Source organism: Ursus maritimus, unplaced genomic scaffold (assembly GCF_017311325.1).
Source record: "Ursus maritimus isolate PB19 unplaced genomic scaffold, ASM1731132v1 scaffold_6, whole genome shotgun sequence".
Lineage (NCBI taxonomy): Eukaryota > Metazoa > Chordata > Mammalia > Carnivora > Ursidae > Ursus > Ursus maritimus.
In genome coordinates this window covers 64,214,464-64,239,976 of record NW_024426774.1, presented here as the reverse complement: position 1 = coordinate 64,239,976, position 25,513 = coordinate 64,214,464, and the positions used below count along the sequence as shown (strand labels likewise).

The following is a 25,513-nucleotide window of genomic DNA, read 5'->3' as shown; positions in this document are numbered from 1 at the left end:
CTGAGGAGCCGATCCAGGTTACTGCGCCTGCGCGCCCCGGCTCCGCCCCCTTGCCGCTTTCCGAGGCCTCGAGCTGGGAGCCCGCCGTCGCTTAGCAACGCGCGTGTCACAGTCGCGGCCCTCCGCGCGCCCCTTTCCCCGCAGGGCTTAGTCCCTGATCTTCCCGTGAGGCTCCTCGCTGCCTCGTGTCAGGCCGTGGGAGCCCATGGAGGGAAAGGAGGATAAGCAGCAGTAAGTGCTGGGGTTTGGTTTTCTATTTCCCCTTCTGAAAATACTTCCTTCCTTCGGGGAGGGTGAAGTGAGACCCGGGGGGTGGGTCCTCGGGCCATCCCCAGCGCTTTTCCTCTCCCAGCCTACCTCCAGTAGCTGAGCGTTTACCGGAGTACTTTTTAAAACACACAGCTTACTAGGCACCAACTGTATGTCAGGCACTTTACATGCATTGCCTGGCCCAACATTCTTCCCCTCCTCACACCCCACATCTAAGTTAGTAGCAAATTCTGTAGGCTTTACCTTTAAAATATATGCAGAATTCCACTATCACCCCCGCCCTGGCCCAACTACCAGCGTCTCTTACCTGGATGTTGTAACCATCTCGGCTGCTCCGCTTGCCTCTCTGCGGCGTCCCCAACATAGCAGTCTGAGTGGTTTTTTGTTTGTTTTTACAGCGTAGGTGAGATCACTATTTTCTATCGGCCACTGCAGAGTAAGAGCTAAGGTCTGTGACCTTAGTAAGCTAAGTGACCTGTGGGACATACACAAGCTGCCTCTTTTCCCGTATCTGGTCTTCTCTGCTGCTTGCCCTCTGACTCCACCCGGCTCCAGCACGCAGGCCTCACGCTAGCAGTGATTCTCAAAGTGTGCTCCTCCCCGCCCCCTCCCACTATCCAGCATCACCTGAGAACTTCCAGAAATGCATGTTTTTGCAGCCTCCCCACCACAGATATACTGAATCAGAAATTTGGAGTTAAGCGCGATAATCTGGGTTTTAACAAGCCTCCAGGTGATTCTGATGTACCCTAAATTTTTGAGAACTATCGACCAAGGTGTTACAACAATACCACATGGCCAGGGGTATCTGCTTCCCAAGCCTATATGTTTGTCACTAGAACAGTGGTTCTCAACATACATAAGAATCACCTGGAGAGCTGGTTAAAACAGTTTCCTGGGAACCTGCCTCGGGTTGGGATGGGGCTGGTGAATTTGTACTTCTAACAAGGTAACAGCTGATGTCAAGGCAGCTACTTCTGGGACCACACTTGGAGAAGCACCTAAGGACAGGTGCTTCTGTTGCAATGCTCTGGTGATTACAGTTCACTCCGCTAGATGCCCTTCCTCAAATATCCTCTTAGCTCGCTCCCCTCTTTCCTTTTTTCAGTTGCCACCTTCATAACGCATCCTCCACCCTGTCTAAAAATGCAGCCTGTCTCCCGCGTACATGCACTCGTTTTCCCCATTCCCTGCTCTGTTGTTGTCCTTAGCACTTAACACCATCCAAAAGACCATATGTTTTACTTATTATTTGACTTCTCATCAGCCTTCCCTCACTAGAATGTAAGCTCTGAGAGGGCAGGAATTTTTGTTTTGTCACTCCTGTATCCTCAATGCCTTGAGCAGCACCAGACACAAAATTCAATAAATATCTGTTGGAAGAATGAATTATTCAACATTATCCATAGGCATTCTTGCCCTTACCATGCAAAGGAGGAAACCAAGGCTCAGATGTTAAATGACAGAGTTGGGATTCCAACCCAGGTCTAACTTTCTTCACTGCCCATTAGTGTTTCCTTCTAGTAAGAAATTACTACAGAATCATATAGTTCACATTTATATGTTAATCTATAGCTACTCACACCACAAATACTTAATTGAACGAATGCATATGTACACAGGCGTATAGCCACAGCCCCTTCCTTCAAGGACGTGATGCCAACAGAAGTGTATTGCTGAGTTACAACAATGACAAGCAGATGGAAAAGATGTTGTCAGATATCTATAATAAATCGATCATGACCTTTCCAGAGATATGTGTTTAATTAAAGGTAATATAAAAAGCCTTAGACGTTATTCACACTTGACCAGTAATCAGTTTTTCCAAAACCTTTACAGAGAGCAGTTTTTGTTGGGCTGCAGGGAGCTAGAATCCAAGGGTGCTGAATGTTTTTTGTCTGTGTATTGGAGTGGGGGTTGGGAGTATGCAGCTACACTAAGCCACATGAGAAAACAATCCCAGCAGATTCACCGGAAACATGCAAATACTGTAACGGCAGTCCATTTACCTGTGAGGACCACGATGCTTCCCCGGGTGGCTATGTAATGATGAATGAAACACAGTCTTCACCCTTATGGAGCTTACTGACTAGTAAAGGGTGTTTGTAGTGCTTACCAACAAAACAAAACAAAACAAAACAAAACAAAACAAAACAAAAAACTAGGTACATAAATTATTAATTATGGTGTTATGAAAGAAAGTACTAAAAGACTACATGGGGCAGGAAGGGGGAAATCTAGGAAAAGCTGCTGAGGAGATGGCTTTTAAGTGGAGACCTAAAGATAGTGGACCCCTGGTGCAGAGACCTGGGGAAGAGCTACCAGGCAGAGGGGACAGTGAATGCCCTGAAGGGAAATAACTCGTGTGTCCAGGAACTGAAAGCAGGCGTGCTGTCTGGAGAAGTGAGGGGAGAGAGGTCTCAGGGCAGCTGATGAGATTAGCTGGAGCTGGGTCTGCCGGCCTCAGAGCTACGATAAGGAAGCAGTATCCACTGTAACGGCAACACAAAGCCATCTGGGGGTTTTCACTAAAAAATGACATGATAGAAAAGATGAACCTGTCTTTGGTTTGAAGTAATGTAGAGGTTATATTTTAAGGGCCAAGACTAAGCAGAACTGCTCACTTTCTCTATAAATTTGGAATCTTATTTACTCACCTTCCATGGGTCAGGGTTTTGATTTTAAAAGCTTCTGTGTAAAAAGTATTCACATTCATCTATTTCATTCTTTCCTTTATTTTCCAAGTACGTGAAATTTTAAAATACTGACTTTTACGATGTCTATCACTCTTTATTTAAAAGGAGAAAATTTCAGGGGCGCCTGGGTGGCACAGCGGTTAAGCGTCTGCCTTCCGCTCAGGGTGTGATCCCAGCGTTCTGGGATCGAGCCCCACATCAGGCTCCTCTGCTATGAGCCTGCTTCTTCCTCTCCCACTCCCCCTGCTTGTGTTCCCTCTCTCGCTGCCTGTCTCTATCTCTGTCAAATAAATAAAATCTTAAAAAAAAAATAAATAAAAATTTTTAAAAAAGAAAATTTCTATAAATTCTTTCTAAACACTTTTTTAATACTTAAAAAAATTCAATAATGTTCAGTTTGGTACCAGTCTAGTTATTAAAAGCAAAAAGTGATGAGATTGAATTGATTATTATCATGCTGAGAACATTGTTTCATCCCTGAAAAGATAGCTAATAGTGGTCATTTGGTAGCTTTTATAAGTTTGCCACGTGAACTTTTAAAATTAAATAGCTGTCCTTGTTCAGGTGACTGAATTTACTAAGTAATTAACTTTTTTTTTTTTTTTTAAGATTCATTCACTTATTTTAGAGAGAGTGTGGGGTGGGGGAGGAAGGGACAGGGAGGGAGGGAGATTGAGAATCTCAAGCAGACTCCCCACTGAGCACAGAGCCTGACTCAGGGCTGGATCCCCGGACCCCAAGATCATGACCTGAGCCAGAATCAAGAGTCAATTGCTCAACCTACTGAGCCAAACAGGCGCCCCGTAAGTAACTTTTAAAGAAGATGAGTTAACATTAGCATGTAACTTACCTTCATGAATAAATGCTGCAAATAGGATCTGTAACCATGATCAGATCACTACTCTGTACACTGTGCTGGTATATCACTATGAATAATCACGATTAACACAAATCCCTTTATCTTTTATATGATGTAAAATGAGAAGATACCCTTCCATATTTTAATTGCACAAGTCCCTTATAACTATTAATAAAGCCTAAATTGTCTTGACCGATACTTGCAATATATTTAAATTTTATTTTATACAATTATGACACAGTCCTAAACTGCTCATTGGGGTACATTATTTACTATTTGTTTTTCAGAGAGCATAAAATAGAAGATGCTGGTATAGTGTATGTAACTGAAAAAGAAGAAGAAATCAAACATGACAAAAAACCTGGAAAAAGTATACAACATTCAAAACCATGTGTCGGGAGAGGACGTATATATTATGCAAAATTCATTCATACAAATGCAAGAACATTCAATGAACCGGTTCCCTACATAGATCCCAAAAAAGGGCCAGAAAAGCAGGTTGGATGGATGTTCCTTATATACAAATACAGATTTAGATTCAGAAGCTGTTTTGCAGGATAATTTGGTCACAGACTACGTAAAGGATGTGATATATTTCAGACTAATACTTTTTATAATCCAATAGTTAAAAGCAGTAACCTGAGACTATTCTTCCAGATAACTGTTGCAAACAAACAATATATAAATAGGGAAGGAATCCAAATAATCGTTTTTCTAGATTGGGTCAGATTATAGCCATTTAGTAGTGTTTGGCAGATACTGAAGAAATCTATAATATTGTATTTGTGTTACATATTCTAATATAAATATTTCCCATGATACTCTCTATAAAATAATAGCTACCGTTTATTTAAGGTGTGAAGTGCTAGGGATGAGCTAAGTGTTTTAGATAAGTTATATCCTTTAATCTGTACAACAGTTTCTAGGAGGTAGTATTAGAAATATTTTATAGATAACGTACCACACAGAAGTAAATTACTTCTTTGTAACTTACATAGTAAATTACTATGTAAGCAAATGTCACAGTTGTGTTTCTGACCCAGGACGGTTTCTAGGAGGTAGTATTAGAAATATTTTATAGATAACATACCACACAGAAGTAAATTACTTCTTTGTAATTTACATAGTAAATTACTATGTAAGCAAATGTCACAGTTGTGTTTCTGACCCAGGACGGTTGGTTTAGTCAAACCATACTTTTATTCACTATCATACTAAATATATTCATCTTGTTTCTTTAAACTTAGGTTTGTTGAAGTGTAATTTATTGTTAGTTTCCTGTTCCTTATGTTACAAATTACCACAAATTTAAACACTAGGTTAAAGCAAACAAATTTATTCTCAACATTTCTTGAGCTTAGAAGTCCAAAATCATTCTCATTGGCTATTAGCAGGGCTGGTTTCCTTCTGAAGGTGATGTAAGGGAAGATCCAGTTCCTTGCCTTTTCCAGCTTCTAGAAGCTGCCTGCATTCCTTGGCTTATGGCCCCATCCTCTTCAAAGCCAGCAGCATGGCATCTTCAAATCTCTCTCTGACTCTCCTGCCTCCCTCTTCCAAGGATCAGAGTAATTATGTTGGGCCCACCTAGATAATCTTAGATAATGTCCTCTTCCCAAGATGTTTAACTTAATCTCAGCTGCAAAGTTCCTTTTGCCACATGAGTTTGTGTGTGGTTGTGATTTAACTTAACATTTAAATGGAGATTGCTTTTAGGGACCTGTCTTCACATCAGTAATGTCCAGTGTTTTTGTTGTAAAATAGATAGCACACCAGGGCACTGTGTGTGAATGGGAGATCTTCTTGGGGCAGGAATTAATGTAGTCAAATATGCATTCATGTCGTGTAATAAAACCTTACACGGGCAGTTTTAAGGCTATTTTGTTTTATAAACAAGCAATTATTGGGGGATTTAAAAGATATTGATGGTCCAGGCCTACACTCAGGAAATAAGTCTGGTCCAGGTTAGTGAAGTTCCCATGACTTCACTAAAAGTTAATGACTGACTCTCCTGAGCTTTAAGTCAGGGCTGAATTAAAACCAAGCTATTAACTGAACCCATCCTTACCTTGGAGATACTAAGGAAAAGAAATGGGTTTGAGAATGGAGATACAAAATGTAAAAATCTCAAAAATTAGTCAACGAATTTTCTCTTACTCCTAGTTTATAGGTGTCTTAAGAAAGGTCATGTTAGGAGCTGCTGTCCAGATGGGTCCATGCAGGAGCAGTAGCACCCCTGTGCATTGGCGCTAAAAGCTAAATGAATCAGAGACCTTTAAGAGATGGTGAAAGGGAGTTTGAGATGAAGTGAGAGGGCAGGGAAGAGAGGCTGCCGGTGGACATGAGTGAGGAGGTATAAAAAAAGACTGAAGACGCATCACGGAGTTCAGAGAGTATTTGTCTTGGGTGTGGAGTGGGCACTGTTCATATTTAAAGAACAAAAACAGCAATCTCAAGTGTACTCATTTCCACGTACTCGAGGAGTAATAAAGAATGCTCATTTCACATATCTGTACACTTTGTTCCTTTATTTTAGATGGCAGGTTTCTCTTTAAAGTTTAGTTTGGTTGTTTTAAAAAATTATCTGGTTTATAGTAGTGCTGGCTGTAACATGAGAGTAAAGAAAATAACGTTGCCTAATATTTAAAGTGACATATCTGCTGTTTTATGTATTTTGCTCAAGAACCTAACACCAGATTGGTTGATTTTACTTATTTTTAAGATACTTACATGAAACAACCATACAGTTCTACATAGGGAGATAAAATTGGGGGTGCCAGAAAAAGTAAAAAGGAGCTGTAGCTCAGTCACTTTCAATCACAGGCGTTTGGTGGTCTTGTGTTTTTAAATACTGGTATTTTAAAAGAGATTATATTAGGTCATTATGTTTCAAAGTGTATGTTTCAAAGCATTAGCCCTTCCTATGTGCTCAATAAAATAACATTCCAAAGTCAAATACATTTTGGAAAAGCTATTTATTTAGATCTTACAACTTCACAAAGACATTTATATATAAAGGTTCTAAGAAATCCTGTGATAAACTTATTTCACTTTACTTACCTCAATATTTTCCAAATTTCTTTAACTTTGGAAACCTCCTTTACATTTCACCTAGTATTTCACAGAACTAGTATTCCACAGAACACAATTTAGGAATAACTTATCAGGGACATTATGAGTTGCTTAAAAAGAGGTATTTTCTGCACTCCTGATATCCACAGCAAAATAGAGATGAACATAGATACAATGTAACTCTAGTGTTTCCCATAACACTTCAGTGTTTTAAAGCCTTAAAGCTCCTCTAATAAAATGTGATTCTCTGTAAGGTGTTGTCAAAAGTCCGTATTTCCCTAGGAATCCCCAAAGCAGGATTTTGTGTTCCACAGAGGACCACCACCAGCGGCAGCCAGTTTTTGCCAGGATCCTGCTATGTGGTTCTACCTACTGCCTCTTGCATTCTCTTAACTGGCTTCTCCAGGACGCCCCGATTACTTTTACTACTTCTCCTCCCAAGACTCTCCCTTAATTTCCCAAAGAATTAAAACTAATTAATGTCTCCTAATGCACTTCGGAAGGCTTAGAGATAGCAGAAGTATAAAAAGACTGTCCCACAGTGGTTTCCAAAGGTGGTTAAGGGATTCACAGTACAATGGTCATCAGGTCTTCCAGGGCTGGAGGTTAGTGGGAGTCTCTTCCTCAGGAATCTCCAGATGTCTCCATACCACGGAGCTGCAATGACTGTTATCCTGGAGCATGAAAGAAGACTGGCCTTGGGCTTGAAGGGAAGGCGTCCTGCTTTCTCTGGGTCCAAAGTTTTGAACTGAGAGCAACTATCTCTTTAGGCAAAACCCCTTCCACAATCTGCAAGAGGTGGACTGACCCTGAAGCCTAGACAAAGCAAATACAGTAGAACACTTTTCCCAGTTTGGCTTATTTCATCATAAATAACTCACGTCAGCCCCTCACAATCCACTTCAAGTGATGGTGCACAGAGCAGTTAATTTTTACACTTAGTCTTTCCCTTCCACACGGGGTGAAGGAAAAAACAAGCTTCCACCTATCTCTTTAATCTTATAATCTTTTGAGCAAATGCTTGTACCAAAATGGCATGCACATGTGCGCAGGCCCATATACATTCTCACTCTTCCAGGAACAAACCAGACTCTTCAGGCAAAGGGCAGGCTATCCAGAAATAGAAAACAGAAAAACAGCATTTTTGGAACTGTACGATTTCATTCTGCCGAAGTGAAGCTTCTCCCCATTTACAACACTAATCAGAACACTTCCCCCAACTCTGAGGTCTTCCAGTCTTCAAGTCACACTTTAGGAAACATTGTTCATTATTTCCTTTATATTTTGTGAAATTAAAGAGAACATTTTGGTCAAATTCTAAATTCATAAGAAACCTTGAGGGGTGAATTGATATCTCTGCTTTTAGGGTAACTTTCGCAATATACTCTTGTTCAAAAAATAACTGAATGTTGCCAGGCATTTGCTAGCAGTTTGCTCATTCCAGAGTCACTTACCCAGTAAGCTGGGTGTTAGCAAAGTAAGTTCTTGATCAGCAAAAAAAGATAATATACAGTATACTCCTTAAAACCTTTTCATAGAAGATCTTTCTCAAGGTACTTAATATCTCTTTATTGTCACTTCTGAAATAATTTAAGTATCTTTGTGGTTATCTGGCTTTGCATTCTGCAGCAGATTTGATAATGCAATTAGCGCAGAAATGAGAGGCATGCACGGATGGGGGCAGGGGTCTGACTTGGACAGCTCCGCTGCCTGCTAGGGACACACTTTGGGGAAGTTAATCTCCCAGCAGTTTTCTCATCTGTAAAGTGGGTGTATCTACTCGCAGAATCGTGGCGAGGGTAAGTGAGAAAAGGCCTATAAATCTGAGAACTTGGGGCATAATAAGCACTATCATAACCGTGCAGTGGAGGAGGCCCGCAAGAAGCAGGCATTCTGACAACAGTTAGATATGACTATTTTCAGCCAGATAGTGAGAAGACACCATCTGTTTGGTAATCTGTTCTAGAACTCCCAGGATCGACATCAAGTAGTCTTAATCTTTGTAATTCATCTTTCAGCTCATCTCGCCTGTTCTCCAAAACTCTCCAATTCCTGAATTCCTTTGACCTCTGCAAACTTATTCATTACCCCGGGTTACAATTTGTCATTGGTCTAAAACTGGCATTCATTTAAGCTTGCCAGGTGAGATCTAACTCTCTCTTCTGTTAGTCAGGGCTCAGTTCCCTCGTAGGTCCATGTTCATCCTGTCTTTTTCAGTTTGAAGATAATTTCCCTTAACGAAGAACCTAAAGTCGAGGAGTTCTGACTTTCAGCTGTGAACTGGGTACTCTTCTTCAGATTCTTAGCCTTTCTGTGATTTCTCGATATAACAGAATTTTTTTTTCTCCCAGAAAACCCTATTTTTGCTGCCTTTGGCATATTTCATGAATTTCTTCTAAGCTTCTTGACAATCTCCTGACAAGGTGACTCCATGATATTATTTTTTTTTAATTCGATATTGTACACTTCTTTTATACATGCCTGTCTTTTAGAAACTAAGCTGCTTTGGGAGCTGGCTCCCTGTGGAGTCAGATAGATGTCTTCAAATGCCTCAGACTTTTCACAGCACTGTAGCTTCAATTGCACTGTCAGAATTTTACTTATGTGAATCTCATATTCATTCCCTTGAATCGTATTTTTCAAGTCTCTGACTACAAAATCATGGTTGATTTTTTTAAAAGCCTGATCTCTTTCCTCAAAGCCCAAAGTGGGTGTTTGATTATACCCAAGGTTACTTTCATTGTCTAATAATATCCAAGAACTCCCAGGTGTCACAGTTGCCTTTTCCCAATGTTGTCTTAAGTCTACCTGATCAACCAGATTTTTTTAAAAAAATGTTTCCTTAGAATTAAGTTGAGTAAGTTTCCCCTCATTCTTTTCACATCTTCTAAAAGATCAGATTCTAATATGTGCTCACGGAGAATTTATCAATTCTCCCTTTCCTGGGTACTTAAGTCAGGTTTTACCATAAAAAATTCAGTAACATTGGAGATATTTTTCCTTAGAATAAAGTTTTTCAAACTGAGGCATTCATGGGTTATAAAGCAATGTGGGTTGCAGCTAGCATTGTGAAATGAAATAGAAGAGATAAATGATAAAACAGAAAAATAGTCAAGCGCACTGCATGTAGTAAGACTAAATATTGTGAAACTTTGAGTTTTACGCATGTGTATACATTGGATGTCCTTGCACGGCAAAATCTATCTCATGGTGTGGATCATGGACTGAAAACTATGAAAACCACCACCTTAGATGATAATACATTATCTGTATTTCCACAATGAAAAGTATAGAACATAATTTTTAGATTAAATCAAGCCATCTACATGTAAATACATATATACAATAAAATGGCAGTACCAAACATAGAAATATAACTACTTGGTTGATTTTTACCACTCCATCTGTTGACAGAAAGTAGTTTAAGAATTCAGCAGCTATATTTTAGCTAAAAACATGCGATAATTCACTTTTAAGTACCTTTTTAAAAATTCAGTCTTTGTAAAAATATACTTAACCCTAGATTTCAGAATTCCATTTTAGGACTAGAATATCCAATAGCTTATTGAATCGAATCACTGAACATTCACAGACATCAGGCAGCACATGAAAATGTTCTACAGTATCCAATTTTGTGTTTCCAATTTTTTTTCCCATAAAGGGTGACTGGTGGTCACATGGCAAAAGACTGGAGCATCCCTTCCAACCACCTTATGACACTAAGAGCACCCAGAGGAGTGACTTTCAAAAACCAGCATGTCCATTGGTTTTGCCAGTCAGACACAGCAAGTTGCAAAAGCCTTCTTGTGGAATAGGTAAGGTTAGCTGTGATCAAACCTCTTCCCCGTTCTCTCGGGTTGTGGCTATCAAATTAGGGTGTATTAAATGTACTGGCACCTCCTGAGAAAATTACTTCTCTACAGGAGTTGAAAATACACACAGCAAATGCAGCCCTTCATCCCTTCTTGGGGTGGGAATGGAACCCCCATCCCTCCAAACATATTTACTACAGGATAGTAAAAACTGGCTTGATCACTGATGACACCAGCCTCCAAGTCATATACTTAGTAGCATTCTGCTCATTATTGTTGCCACCAAATTTTAAAAAGTATAACTACTAAAACTGTAGGCAATGCCTACGGCAGTATTCCTCCAGCGCGCTCTGAGGGACACCAGTTCCTTATGATGTTTATAGATGGTGCTCAAAGAAAGAGGGAAGTGGTCAAATGAGTTTTGTAAAAACTGAACTTATGAAGCTAAACAGATTTTTTAAGCCACAGAACTCTTAAAACCCTTACTGTAAGCACAAGCATAATGCATTCCAAGAAGAGGAATAAAGAATGTTACGTTTTCCCCACTATTGACCACCTCACCCTTTCTCGGGGAGGTTAGTTCACGTGACTGGTATCCCACAAAACAATGCAGGAAATACTGTTACATGGGTCGACCGTTAAAACACTGTCAGATCTCAAAGTTATTTACCTGACAATGTTATTATAATAAATTTAGTCAGCTTCTATCTGTTTGCTACCACGCGCCCTAGTCATCTCTACTGCTAGAGTAGAATTTAGCAAGTCTTAAAGAGAAGTGCATGATCAACTCAAAACAAAATTGTATTTATTGAGTACCCACTCTGGTCATCACTCCATATAAAAGTTCATAAGCTAAATTTCAAGTGATTTTCTGAACATGACAGTAGACAACAAAGGATTACTTTTAGTGGTCAACAGCCCCTTACTTAATTTTAGCCTTCAGGCCTCTGTGATCTGGTCAGTTTAGTTAAGGATACAAAGGGCAGGTAGATTGAAGTTCAGAACATTAGAAAATGGTCATATTCAGCATGATTTCTACTTCAGGGGTGGTAGTTAATGGAGAGGACTGTTAGATAATCTGTAACATGATCTCTCCTTTAGAAAGGTAATGAAGTCTGATTCAGGAAGGTAGACTGAGCACAGACGTCTAAATCCCCCACCTCCCAAGACTCTATTAAGTGATAGTAAAGCAATCAACCCATAAAGATAAAGAGAATGGAAAGAAGAACTTTCTGCGGTGTGGAAAGGAATGAAAACTCGTTGATGGATTAAAGAAAGCAAAGAAGCAATAGCCTAGAAAAGATAGAGGGAAAAGCAGCAAAGAGCTAATCCTCCTGATAAAACCCCAAAGTAGCTGGAGGCTCAGTCAGCAGGCAAAGCAGAAGGCAAGAATGAATCCAAGGGTGACCTGAAAATCTGTCTTGTAAATAACCACTGGGGTCATGAACCTTGTTTTCTACACCAACATTAAGACTAGTGGAGCCCAGTGTCTCAGCCAGCTGGTCAATTACCACACAGTGACTTTTTCTGTAATTCAAGTTGATCTCTTATCCTATTCTTAGTTTATGAATGGATGGCCAAAGATTACAATTATGCCAGATTATTTTTTTTAATGTTTGGAGGGTAAAGTCAAGGAAGCATCACAGACCATAAAACAACAACAGCAACAAGAACAAAAAACTAGAAAATATGAGAAAAGCAAAGCAAAGTGGAGAATCAGTCTGGGAGGTCCAACTTTTCTGGAGCTCCAGAAAAGTCAGGAATAAAATTGAAGGTGGAGATAATTATCAACACATAACATTTACTGAGCACATACTATATGCCAGGCAGTTTATGGGACTTCCTAAATATTACTCATTCAATTCTCATACCAACCCTAAGGAATATATTGGTATGGTAATATTATTAATACTCTCATTTTTCAGGTAAGAAAGCAAGCACAAGGTTTAAATAACTTGCCCAAGGCTACAGAGCAAACAACTGGTATTTGAACTCAGTCTACCTCTAATTAAAACCAGTACTCCACCCAGCCTCTAGAATAATAAGAAAGTTTCCCAATATAAGAGAGAGGCATTCAAGGAGTCTACTGAGGGCTTCCAAGTATGAAGGGACAAAAGATACAACCTATATATCATCATGAAATTGCAAAGCAACAATTATTAAAAAGAAGATTCTGTAAGTTTCCATAAGAGCAAGAAAAATTAGTCACTATCGAAGAATTAAGAATCAGTATGGCATGAAGCAGCACTGAAGCAAAAGCACAATGGAGTTCTGTCTTCAAAGTTTCCAGGGGAAATTTTTTTTTTTACTTAGAAAAGAGGATTTATTTAACACAAATACTAGAACCTCTCTTTTTCAGGTGGCACCAGGCTTTGGACCCAGTGAGAAAGAAATGTAGTCCTAGCATGATAGTTGCCCCATATGTGAACAAATTTCATATATTATATTGTAAATGCAATTTTATAGTTTTTAGCTTTTAGCATTATAGAGACACAGTACAGAAATTTTAAATGTGCTTACAGAACAGAATTCTGTTATTAGCCTTTACAAGAAAAGCACATCAACAGTTGACAGAAGATGGGAAGTAGAAAGGGTGCTAATATCTTTATTTAACATGAGTACCCAAAGCAGATGTGACAAGAAATTGAAATTGAAGGTTGAAGTTAAAGAACTAATATAAGAACCAATTGATCTCTCTAGCCCCTGACTCTTTGCTGAACTTTGAACTCCCATCCAACCACCTACCTAACATCTTTTCTTGGAGAGCTAATCTCCTTTCAAACTAAACATGGCTAGGATAGAATGGCTCATTTCCCCCACTCCAACCTCTCCCCTGCCAGTTTTCCTCTTTTCAGTACATGCCGCTTCTATTCCCCCTCAAGTTTTGACAACCTAGAAGTCATTCCAAAGCTCTCTACCCTCTATATCCAGTCCATCAGCAAACCTTGACACTTCTATCTCCAAAATATACTCCAAATTTTAATGTACAGCGTCTGTTACCCTGTTTCCTCTCTTTCTCCTCCAAAATATGTTTTCCACACCATTGTGAGAAGAATCTTTTAGAAACACGAATGATATCGCTTTCCTCCATTAGATGAGTTACTTCTCATTTTTTTAGAGTCAATTTCAAATTCCTCACCATGGCCTACATGGTCCTGTTTATCTGTGGAATCTATCTCCTATTGCTCACGATATCATGAGAGGGACATTTCAAGAAGGGGCATGTAACTCAGACCAAGGAGGCAGAGAATGTTCTCTGAAATTCATGATTATTTTCAAAACAATTTATGCCTGTGTACTTGTTACTGTATTTCCATAATTTACTTATTCTTATAAATTAAAATCTGAGTACTAAGAGAGTTTCTATAATACAATCAAAGTTCAATACTTTGGAAAGGCTTGCCAAAAGGTGACTTTTTTTTTAAAAGATTTTATTTATTTGGGGGGGGGCAGAACATGAGCAGGGGGAGGAGCAGAGGGAGAGGGACAAGTAGATGTGGGGCTTGATCTCACGATCCGGAGATCATCATCTGAGCCAAAATCAAGAGTTGGACGCTTAACTGACTGAACCACCCAGGCACCCCAAAAAGTCACTAACTTTTAAAAGTGCGAATTAGGTGTGGACAAAATCACTATAAAAGAGGAGCTGGAGTGAATTTTTTAAATCTTGAAAGATTCTGCAGTCATTTTATTTCAGATATGTCTTTAAGTTTCCATTCTGTTTTAAAGAAACAAACCAGAAAGGATACATTAGGGGTTTGGTTCACACAAGAAACACAAAGTGCAATTCCAATCAATGGCTACTTCTGCAAAGGAAATGCATTGGCATTCCAATAAAAATGTGGTGACCGAACTGGTTAAAATAAAGTGTCTAAGTTTAGTATACATAATATTCTATGATTCTTTGTTTTAACTTTTTTGGTTAAGTAACCAGTCAGATCCCCGTTCTTTCTCAGAAGGAGTGGTTGCTTCTACTCAAGTGCAGTATGGGACATGGTAGAAGATGAGAGCAGAGCGCTAGGTTTCTTCTAGGATGACCAGGCAAGGCTCAGCCCCCCGCCAACATCAACGCCTATAGGTCTGTTCCGTTGAGCCAGTCTATCTTCCCGGAGTGGAATCCTCCAAACCTCTGCATGGAGTGGGGAACAAAAAATCTGGGAATTTCTCCAATAGCCCTCTGTTGGCAACTTCACCTTGTCCGTGCTCCCTGCCCCAGAGCCGTCAGGTGCCTCCATTTTTGAACCTTACTGGGACCCCACCCATTCCCCACGAGCACTTAGCTTCCAGGTTCTTTGCGGTCTACTCAAGGTCACTGCCATTTAACTATCTACTTCCCAGTTTCCAAATTTGTTAGTATCTTTGCTCTCATTTAGTTCTCTTTTTTACTAAGGATTTAAGCTTTTAAGGTCTTTATTATCATTGTACTGGTGTTTTGGGAGGGAATGGGGGAAACGCACAAGTTGAATTTGTCACGCTTAACTGGAAATCATGGTCACCTTATCACCATCAATACTCCCTCCCCGTAGATTTTAATGTTGGTTTAACACTTACAGTGGTTTGATCCTAGGCTCATTACTTAAATTTCATCATTTTATTTCCTCAATTCAAGAAGTGGGAATAATAACCCCTACTTTGCAGGATTGTTAGGAGAAATAAAAAATATGTAAAGTGCCTACCACAGTGCTTGGTACATAGGAGACAACAAATGGAAGCTATTTCTGTTATTAATTATTGCATTGTACTACATTAGGTGTTTAGTTGGAATTTAGCTTTGGAAACCAGGTGTGGAAGTCTCACTTTTTCCTTCCTCGCCCTCCCTCCCCCTTCCCCACCCTCCTCCTCCTCCTCCCTCTGTCTCTGTGTCTCAGTTCTTTTACTGGTGTTTCTCATGGCCAAATTCATTATTGTATCCCAGGTGCTAGTATGATGCCTAGACTCAACAAATATTTATTGAATAGTTTAATGATAATTACATATTATTCAACAGATTCGGACATAATGTAATTTACACTAACATACACACCACAATATAGGCCTGCAATTTATTCATATTTTGGAGACTGGATACTAGTGAAAAGGGTTTTTAAGAGGAAATATTTTAGTGTAACAGTTTAAAATATGTACATACACTAGTTTGTATATTCCAGATTTTACATATATGTGTATATATGTGCATATGCATACAGCCATGGAAAATGTGGCTGCAAACATGCATCATGCCAATTAAAAGTCATCTCCTGGTCATTCTGTTCCATCAGCCCACTTCATTACGCCTGGTCTTTGGCATTTCAGCAATGTCATCTTGTGCTGATAATGAAAGTGCCCTTTATTCTTGTACCACCACACAATTTCCTGGCTGCCATCCATGGTCACTTCAACAAACGGCTGGGCTCCATATCTGAGTCGCTGTAAGCGTTCACTTTGGGTTTTATACCATAAAACTTTATAAATTGGGAAGGCTGATCTAATTTGTGAGGAAAGTCCTACTTAAATAAATAAAATAAAACTTTGAGTCTTTATCAACGACTTGATATTTTAACATTTTCTTGAATTGCAAAATCAGATTACTATTATCATTAAAAATAATTTTCTAGAGTCGGCTTCAGTTTGTGTTGCTTCTTTGGCACCAAGGTGTAGCTTAATAATGATTTCTTGCTATAGTTTTGTTCAAGTTTTTTCACTGTATTTTGAAAAGCTATACCATTATTTTTTATATTAATACTTTTATATAAGATCAAAATAAATACTACTTAGAAGAATGGAGTTTCTGATAGAAAAATATTACTGATGAATGTTTTTTAAGTAGATACACACACACAGTTAAGAAAATTTCCCAAAGTAAAAGTTGCTGAGTTCCCACCAATCAAAGGATCAAGTTGTGTGTTTGAATAAATTCTGGCTTTGTTGATAAAATATAGATGGCTAGACACCAACTTGTTTGGCGTATCCTTGTTTAGAAAATTTCTATTTTAATTAGATCAAGTTTCCAAGAAACAGAGAGTGGATTTCAAACATTCTTCATGGACTTTGCCTTATGTTTTGTAATCCTCATGTAACAAGGCTTCTTTTAAGTAATTATTTTGGGTTCAATTTGAATTCTGAAGTAGAATAACCACTAAGAACTTGAATATCTGCTTTGATGTTTTCCTACTTAGATGTTCTTCGCTATTGCGGGCTTCTTTAAAAGTCTCATATATTTGCATAAATGAATATGGTAGTTATGTCTAATTTTAATAGATAAAATATCTGGGTGAGGAATTTCTCTAATAGCTCAGATTTGTTTTCTTTCCCTTTATTAGTTCCCATAAAGGTTTTTTTTTTAAGTGATTATTTTTGAGATTCTAGGAGGTTCACTATTTTTTTTTTAAGATTTTATTTATTTGAGAGAGAGAGATAGCGAGAGAGAGCACTAGTGGGGAGGAAAGGGAGAAGTAGGCTGCCCACAAGCAGGGAGCCCGACACAGGGCTTGATCCCAAAACCCCGGGATCATGACCTGAGCCAAAGGCAGACACTTAACTGACTGAGCCACCCACACGCCCGTAGATCACTATTTAAAACATAATTCATTTTAATTGATTTACTTGACTTTGTTCTCAAGTATTTCTGTTTCTTAATTGCATAACAGGTCACCCCAAAATTTAGAGGCTTCAAACAACCATCATTTTATTTGCTCAGGATTCTGTAATCTGGGCCGGGCTCAGCTGGGCCGTTCTTAGGCTGGTCTGGGTGGTGGACACTTGTGTGGCTGTATTCACTTGGTGGGTCATCTGAGGACTGGACTTGCTGGGAGGCTGGAATGACCAGGCCTCTCTTTCTACATGCAGTCCCTCCATGTGGGCTCTCCAGCAGGGTAGCTGAACTTCCTATGTAGCAGCTCAGGGCTCCCCAAAATGCAGAAACAGAAGCTGAAAGGCTTTCTCAAGGTTTATGCCTGGAACTGGCAGAGTGGTACTTTTGTCACATCCTATTGGTTAAAGCCAATCACAAGGCCAGCGCACATTCACAAGGAGGGGGCTGTATAAGGATGGGAATAGTGGGAGACCATTAAGGTAGGGCCACCAATGGAATGGACTACTACGTGTCATTCAATTGTTCTTCCCATGAGAGTTTAGGAGTAGCCAACTCTTCACTTTTCTTTTGTTTGAAAATGTCTTTAAATTGCCCTCACTCTAATGGACAAAAGTAGAGCTGGGTATAGAATTCTGGGTTCATGGTTATTTACCTTTTACACTTGGAAGATATTATTCCATTGTCTTCTGTCGAGCCCGCAGGAAGTCCAATTGTTAATCTTTGGAGAGTAATATGTTTCAATGTAAGATTTTTAATGTTCAAAGGGGGCCTTTGTATATAGGAAGAGTTATTTATAGTTACTTACAATTTACATTAACATCCCAGATTTAGTATTGCAAATGAAAAATATTTCTTTCCTTAAGCCTTTCATTTTTAAATATTGTTTCATTGTAATTGCAGGGCTGTTGGTTTTCAAGGATTCTGTACAGGTGGGGAGAGAGGCATGAAAACTGGGCAAGTTAAAATGCCATAAAGCTTGCTTTCACCACAGAGATTAAGCCATTTTCTTGAATAAATGCTCCTTGGATTGTTGTAAGCTTTTAGTTAATTTCCAGAGTCCTCAAAGTTGATTTTGAGTTGCCGATGTTCTCATCACTATTACAGAGCAGCTTTTTGGAGGTTCTTACTCTGCCATTCTCACTGATGTCCTATCCCTTTTAGTTTTCAGGTTAAAAATGTTTCCTCCCAATCTCACTGCTTTCTTTGTCTGTGGCGCTGTTCACTGACTAGGAGTCCTAAACTTTGATGTAATCAAGTTTGTCAATTTTCACCTATGGATTGCACATTGGGTGTTTTCTATGAAGAATTTTTCTACCTTAATGTCACAAAAATATTCTCCTTCATTTTTTTTCCTTGCTTTTATAATTTTGCCTTCCATAATCATATCTTAATCCTAGCATCTGCCTTTATGTGCAATGTTAAATAGGGAACCTATTTCACTCCATAGAGTGAAGAAGTTTCCTGGATACTATCTACTCAACAGTCTATGCACTTTCCTCATTGACTTGTAGGACCTCCTTACTTGTATGTTAGAGTTCCCTATATAAATAGAACTGTCACTACTATTAATTTTTAGTTCATGGATCAGTACTAACATGTTTTAATTTTCTGGGTTTTTAGCTTAATATCTGATAGGGAAGGTCCCCATTCCTTGCTCTTCGTTTTCAGAGTTGACCTAATTATGGACCTTTATTTTTCCATTTAAACTCTAGAATTTATGACATTCCTCAAAATACCCAGGTAGAATTTTGATTAGGTTCTGTTGGCATTATACATTAATTTAGGAAAAATTGTCACCTTTACAGTAACATATTGTATGTTATGGAAAGTCTATTCAGTTCTACTTTTATGTCAAGAGAGTTTAAAATTTTTCTCTGTAAACGGGTCTTGTTAGTTGTTAGTTTCTAAAAACTTGATATTGTACAGTTTTTGTTCCCACAGACAGCATATCTTATTTTGTTTTGTTTTCTAGTAGATTATGGTTTTGATTTTTATACACTTAACTGCTTACCTTGCTACACTCTTACTCTCATACTTTGTTGATTTCAGTGGTGTTTCTATTCAGGTAATCATGTTACCTACAATAATGACAGCTTCTTCTTTTCCTTTGAAATCATTTTACTACTTTTTTCATATATGCATATATATTATATACTTTACATATATATATACATATATGTATATATGTATATTTCACCAATATCTCCATTAATATGTTAATAACAGTAGAATTTTAGTCTGAGTTGTTATGGGTATAATACTTATTTTTTTTTTGTTCTTCAGTCCTTGACTTTTTAAAGTAATAAAAAATTTTGTTATTTTCTTCTATATATCTTAGGCACACACTTTTCTTAATTTATTTCTATTCTTATTTGGGTTCTTCCTCTTGGAATTTTTTGAAGTAGACCTTTTATATGGGGAAATATTCTGAGGACTTCCTTGTCTCCCAGTATTTTTTATTTTGGCTTCACTGCTGAATGACAGTTCGGTTGGATATAAAAGTTGGGGACTTAAAGTTCTTTTTAACATTTTAAAAATATTAATCAATTATCATCTTGTGTCCAATGCTGTTGCTGTGAGTTTTTATATAAATCTGTTTTTTCCTCCTTTTAAGTAACCTATATTCTCTTTTTGAAGGCATTTAGAATTTTCTTTGCCCCAGATGACCTTAAATTTCTCTATAAAGTGTCTTGGATGTGAGTTTTTCCTTATGTATCAAGCAGGATAGCGAGGAGAGTGAGGGAAGTGAGGGGCCCAGGGTGCAAAACTTGAGGAAGCACTCACTCCCAGGGCTATGTAAGTGCCTCCTTGAATTTTACAACACAGGGGTCTCATCTTACTCCTCATCTTACTCCTGGACCTGCCACCCTCCTTGGTGATCTGTGAGCCCTTTCAATCTGAGGTCTTTGATCTTTCTCAAATTCTTGGATATTTATCATCATTCTTTCCTTTTTTTTCTTTTTAAGTAGGCTCCACACCCAACACGGGGCTTAAACTCATGACTACAGATCAAGAGTCATGTGCTCCACTGACTAGGCCAGTCAGGCACCCCTATCATCATTATTTCTTAAACTACTTCCTTCCTTCTGTTTCTTTATCTAGGTCTCCTGAATTCTACCATCTGCGTCTTTTAGCTTTTCTTTTATATTTTAATTTCTTTATCCTTTACTGCTGCCCTTTGGGAGAGTTTCTCAGTCTGTCTAGTTCATGAGTCTTTTTGTTTATCTCATCTTTTTAAATTCAGCTATTGCCTTTTGCTTGATTTCTGATATTTATGTGATTTTTTTTTAATGACCTCTTCTTCTTGCTTCACATAAATAACACTTTCTGTGTCTTTGAGGGTGTTTGTTGTGCTTATTTTAAATTCTTGGAGTACTGGTTCTAATTATTCAGCCTCACACAGTATATGTTTTAAATTTTGTTGTCTTTCTTTATAGTGTCTGTCTAGTTTATCTTAGGTCATGTTCCCCAAGGGGACTCAACAGCCCTGTGGAGGCATAATGTAAAGACTAGGGTCTGCCTTCTGTGCCTCCCAGCGAATCTAAAGGAAAGAAAATGAGGGTCAGGCTGGAGAGTGTCAGACCCCATAAAACCAACCTTGACCATTTCCATTTGCTGTCACTGTACTAGGCCAGTCCTCTAGTTAGAATACCACCCCTCCCCTCCACTTTAAACTCTTAAAAAGAGGCATCACAAGAAAAGGCAATCTCTTGAAGTTTTCAGTCCACCAGCACTGATGTTTGCTGGGGGAATGGTAGCAGAGCAAATACCCAAAGGGGCAGCATGCACCCGTTTTCATCAGCTCCTTACTCTAGAGGGACTTCTGTGCTGTTGGAAAGTTACTAAATTGACAATAGATGGCTAGCCACTTGCTGCCAGTTTCTTCCGCCCCAGGCAAGCAATGATCTTCCCAAGGTGATGTGGGGGGAGGGGTGTCAAGAGGAGATTTAAAAACCTCTCCCCCACCTATTCTCTCTTGGCCCTATCTGACCTTCCTACCCTCCAGCTCCAGCTGCCACCAACCCCTCACCCCCGTCCACTAACGTCTTTGGGTTCCTCACAGTCGATAGTTCCTCAGATTCATGCTTCTTCTCCCTTCCGCAGTTTTCTCTTTCATTAGGATACAAAAAAACTGGCCCCTTGCCTAGTTTTAAAGACCCTCTCTAATTTGATCCCAGCATCTTTCAATTCTCAAAGCAAATTACTATCCCCATTTTAGAGAGGAGGAAATTGAATATCAACGAAATTAAGTGATTTACCCAAAGTCACACCACTAGGAAATGTGATAGGGCTAGAATTTGAAAACATGTCTGTATTATCCCAAAGCCCATGCTTTGGATACTCCATTAACCCCACCTGATTAATGACTGAATTTAGAGCTGTTTCATTTTATTCAAGAATCTATCAAACCATGTTTCTAAAAACACTAATGTTCTGTGAGCTGGACTATGGCATTCACCCAAAACCCGGTAGTCTTTTCCTAAATGATAGAAAAAATATGTATAAGTCATAGCTGGACTTTTCTCAATGTCACAGTTGCCCATACATAGTTAGTAAATCTTTGGCACCTGCTGTTCTTTTGTACACTAGCAAATCCTAAAAAAAAGGTAATGATTATGTAGAAAATGAGTTTTGAGTAACTGATCTCAATTAGAAATCAAGAAAATGTTATCAGTTAACATTTTTTTCCCTGTTAACAGGGAAAAGATTGCCATTTCAAATCATGTAATATATAAATACTTAAAGACTCATCATTCCTGGTAGTAAAATTAGTTTATTTCAATGTCTGAATATTGAACTGAATTCATGAACACTTAATATGTTTGAATTTACTAACATAGTTCTCCTTCTTATATATTCTTCCTAACTTTAAAGGCAAGATTTTTTAAAAATTAAATTTCATTTTTCAATAGTTAACACATGCATATAGTACAAAATTCAAATGGCACAAAAGAATATACAGTGAAAGTGAACCCACCTCTGTGCTCCAGTGACCTAATTCTCTCCCCCTGCAGCAGTCACTTTATCAGTTTCTTGAATGTTATTCCAGAGATATGGTAGGTGTACATAACCTCTTATATGTGACTTTTTAATAAAAGGGAGAAATTCAAAATTTTTTCCTTGACATAATTTTACCTCACTATAGTGGGAGTTGCTCTGATCCTTTTATAAACTTCCATGCCAACACTAAAAATAAAGTGAGTTTTAAAAGTCATTAAAAATGTGAAACAGAGAGAAACCAATAGAATGAATCCCTATATACCCATCACCTAGCTTGAAAGATTATTTAAAAGTGATTTTTAAAGGGTTTAGTAGTCTTACAAATTTTCAGAATATCTGTCAATGGGCAATGGAAAGAATCACATGTTCAACTACAACGACAGCAGCCCTGGAGTCTTCCAGGTCATTCTGTGAGTGCTAGTTGGGAGCAACTTATGCATAAATTTCACAAAGCCTTTCTAGAAGTAAAAAATTAGTTGACAAATGAATTGTGCTTATAAGTTTCCTAACATTTTGGTTGGTTTCTGTGTAAGAGACATATCTAACAGACTTTTAAAGCCATTATTGCATTAATATTAGTTTTAGAAAGTACTAGGAATTCCCTATATGGGGCTAATTCAATTGTTTTGATTTGGTTCTTTTCATGGAAAAAGAATGATGCATCCATTATATTTATTCATACTTAAAAAATTTAGTTTTAAGCATTTTTGATAAAGCATGATTATGAATATTGATTATATTTCCATATACAAATCTACTTTTTGTCCTGACTTTACAAAATCTGTTTTCTCAGTTCCACTTGCCTCTCCTGATACATCAGCGGAACTTCAGAAGAATTTTATAGAACACATCTCTTTTTTACATCAATATGACTCTAGGAAAACTCCCAATGAGCCCATCCGGGGAAAGGTGAGAGTATTCAGAATCAATTATTTGATATTTTAGGATGGGACAGATTTATGGTAGAACATTAAGCCTTTCCAAGTCATAACCATCTTTCTGAAAGTCTATTTCAACAAACTAAGGTGGTTGTCAGGGGGATAAACTCTCAACAACATGTCATAGTTAAAATTAAGGAATGATGTCATAATTTTGGATCATGGTCTTTGGAGTTTGGTTTCAATTATTACAATCATTCACTGAAGGTAATATCGAAGCAGTCTGATAAACTGGTGGATATGCTCACGTGGGTGTGGCAGGGGTGCAGCTAAGACTTACAAAGCCCAACAGAAACGTAATAGTTGCTGAATTTTTTGCCAACTGCAGATGTTTGTTTTCATATTGTACTTCAAGTCTTTTGTTGAAATGACAGTGGGGATGCGATCACAAACCCTGAGGTCTATGAACTGTAGTCGCTATTGTCTCCACAGCAACCAATAGAGCAAGAAATGAAATGTGATAGGGGTAGTCTTATACAGTCCCACTGATAGAAAACTTGAGGATGGGAAATAAGATGTTGCTTCTTTGGCTTTCTGCTTTTCCCTTTTATTTTCTGGCACACCCTATTTTATCACTGATTTAAAAGTTTCTTTGATAACTGCTATGCCCCTGAGAGTAAGGTGACAGCCAATGAAGAGGCAGAGAAGTAGAGTGCCTGCCTCGCCAGAACTTGAGTTAACACATGAACTGAGTTCACAGCTGCATCTTCCAGCAACTCGGGTGCCCTGGTTAATGTCAACTTTGTTTTCCTTTCCAGCGACATGGAGCTTTTGTGCAGACAGAGATAAAACCAGGGAGTAGACCAATAGTTCCTAAGGGAACAGAGGTATTACGGAATGCTCTGGGGTCATGCTCATCAGAACAGTCCAAAAAAACAGAAAAAGGAAACTCAGCGGAAAGCAAAATGATCTCACCAGGTCTCCAACAAAATTCCCCGGAGCTGTTAGAGACTGAAACTCACTTATCAGAAACAGACGTCAGAGAGGCAGCCAAGGCGTGCCCCAGAAGTCCTGAGAGAAGGGAGAAGGTTGCAGACATCCTCCAAGTCACTGCAGTAAATGCTCTTCTCTCCAGGCATGATCGTTTCAATCCACCAATAAAAAGTCAGGATAAGTCAGGATAAATTACCTTCCTCGGATTAAAATCTAATCCTTGGAATGGAGAGAAACTGCAGAATCATACGAACCCTCACAGTTGCTTTTTCTGTTATCAATAACCTCAAAAAATTCAATTTACATAAATGGGAAAATGAAAAAAGACAATTAAAATGCACCAAAAATTTAAGAGTGGTCTCTAATGAGTGGTGGATTATGAGACATATTTCTATGTTATATTATCATTTTTGTTTTGCACATAAATGAACATAATTAACAAATACAAAACTTTTATGAGAGGCCCTATAAAATAATCATTCTCTGGAATCAAAGCAGGGTTGGCATTTTGGCTCTACCACCTATAAGCTGTGTGACCTTGGGTAAATTACTTAACCTCTCTAGATTTCAGTTTCCTCATCTGTAAAATCAGGGTAATAGCAACTTCCCAAGCTTAGTGCGCATGAGATTATGTATATTGAACAGTAAGTAACCAATGCGATTACATTATCATTATTGCTATAATTAAAGTCTCAATTTAAGGATAATGTTCTCCTATAACCTTAAAATTTCACCCTTACTCTAAAACTTTTAGTCCCTCTGTATGCAATTAAGAGTGTGAAAAATCTAAAAACATTTCTCCTGGTACTAGTTACACAAATGTGCGCGTGCACACACACACACACACACACACACACACACACACACACACACATACTTAATTCAAAGACATATGGGTACCCAGAATATAAAAATATTTCCTGGGGCACCTGGGTGGCTCAGTCGTTAAGCGTCTGCTTTCGGCTCAGGGCGTGGTCCCAGGGTCCTGGGATCGAGCCCCACATCAAGCTCCTCCGCTGGAAGCCTGTTTCTTCCTCTCCCACTCCCCCTGCTTGTGTTCCCTCTCTCACTGGCTGTCTCTGTCAAATAAATAAATAAAATCTTTTTAAAAAAAATTTCCTAAACTGTGTTCTATTTTACTTAGATCACTTCTAGCACTAACTCAGTCTTTGCTTTTTAGATGGGTTTGGTGTGGTTAATTCTACCAGCTCTTCTATTTGGCACATTTGGTGTGCCAAAACGTATCTGTCAGAAGCTGTGCTCTGTTGCACACAGTGGAGTAGGTGGAATATCTCTCCGCTGCCAAAAGAGTATTTATATGCTCAGCAAATTTCCATGGCAATATGTCAGTTGCACACTATTAT

The 25,513-nt window shown here is 38.5% G+C and overlaps 1 protein-coding gene across 1 annotated transcript; it reads left to right on the top strand.

The window, feature by feature from the left end:
- Positions 1-205: 205 nt before the first annotated feature.
- CUNH2orf73 (chromosome unknown C2orf73 homolog) lies at positions 206-24,573 on the top strand. The gene is made up of 5 exons (XM_008699862.1): positions 206-231; positions 4,113-4,323; positions 10,556-10,709; positions 23,072-23,187; positions 23,975-24,573. Exons 1-5 carry the CDS (start codon positions 206-208, stop codon positions 24,338-24,340), a joined length of 873 nt encoding a protein of 290 aa, XP_008698084.1. The 3' UTR covers positions 24,341-24,573.
- Positions 24,574-25,513: the final 940 nt, after the last annotated feature.

Excerpts from the sequence above, each read along its gene's own strand:
- CUNH2orf73 (XM_008699862.1), top strand. The coding sequence starts at position 206 with ATGGAGGGAAAGGAGGATAAGCAGCA. Across the intron at positions 4,324-10,555 it reads AAAAAGGGCCAGAAAAGCAG|GGTGACTGGTGGTCACATGG; the intron begins GTTGGATGGATG and ends TTTCCCATAAAG. Across the intron at positions 10,710-23,071 it reads AAAGCCTTCTTGTGGAATAG|TTCCACTTGCCTCTCCTGAT; the intron begins GTAAGGTTAGCT and ends CTGTTTTCTCAG.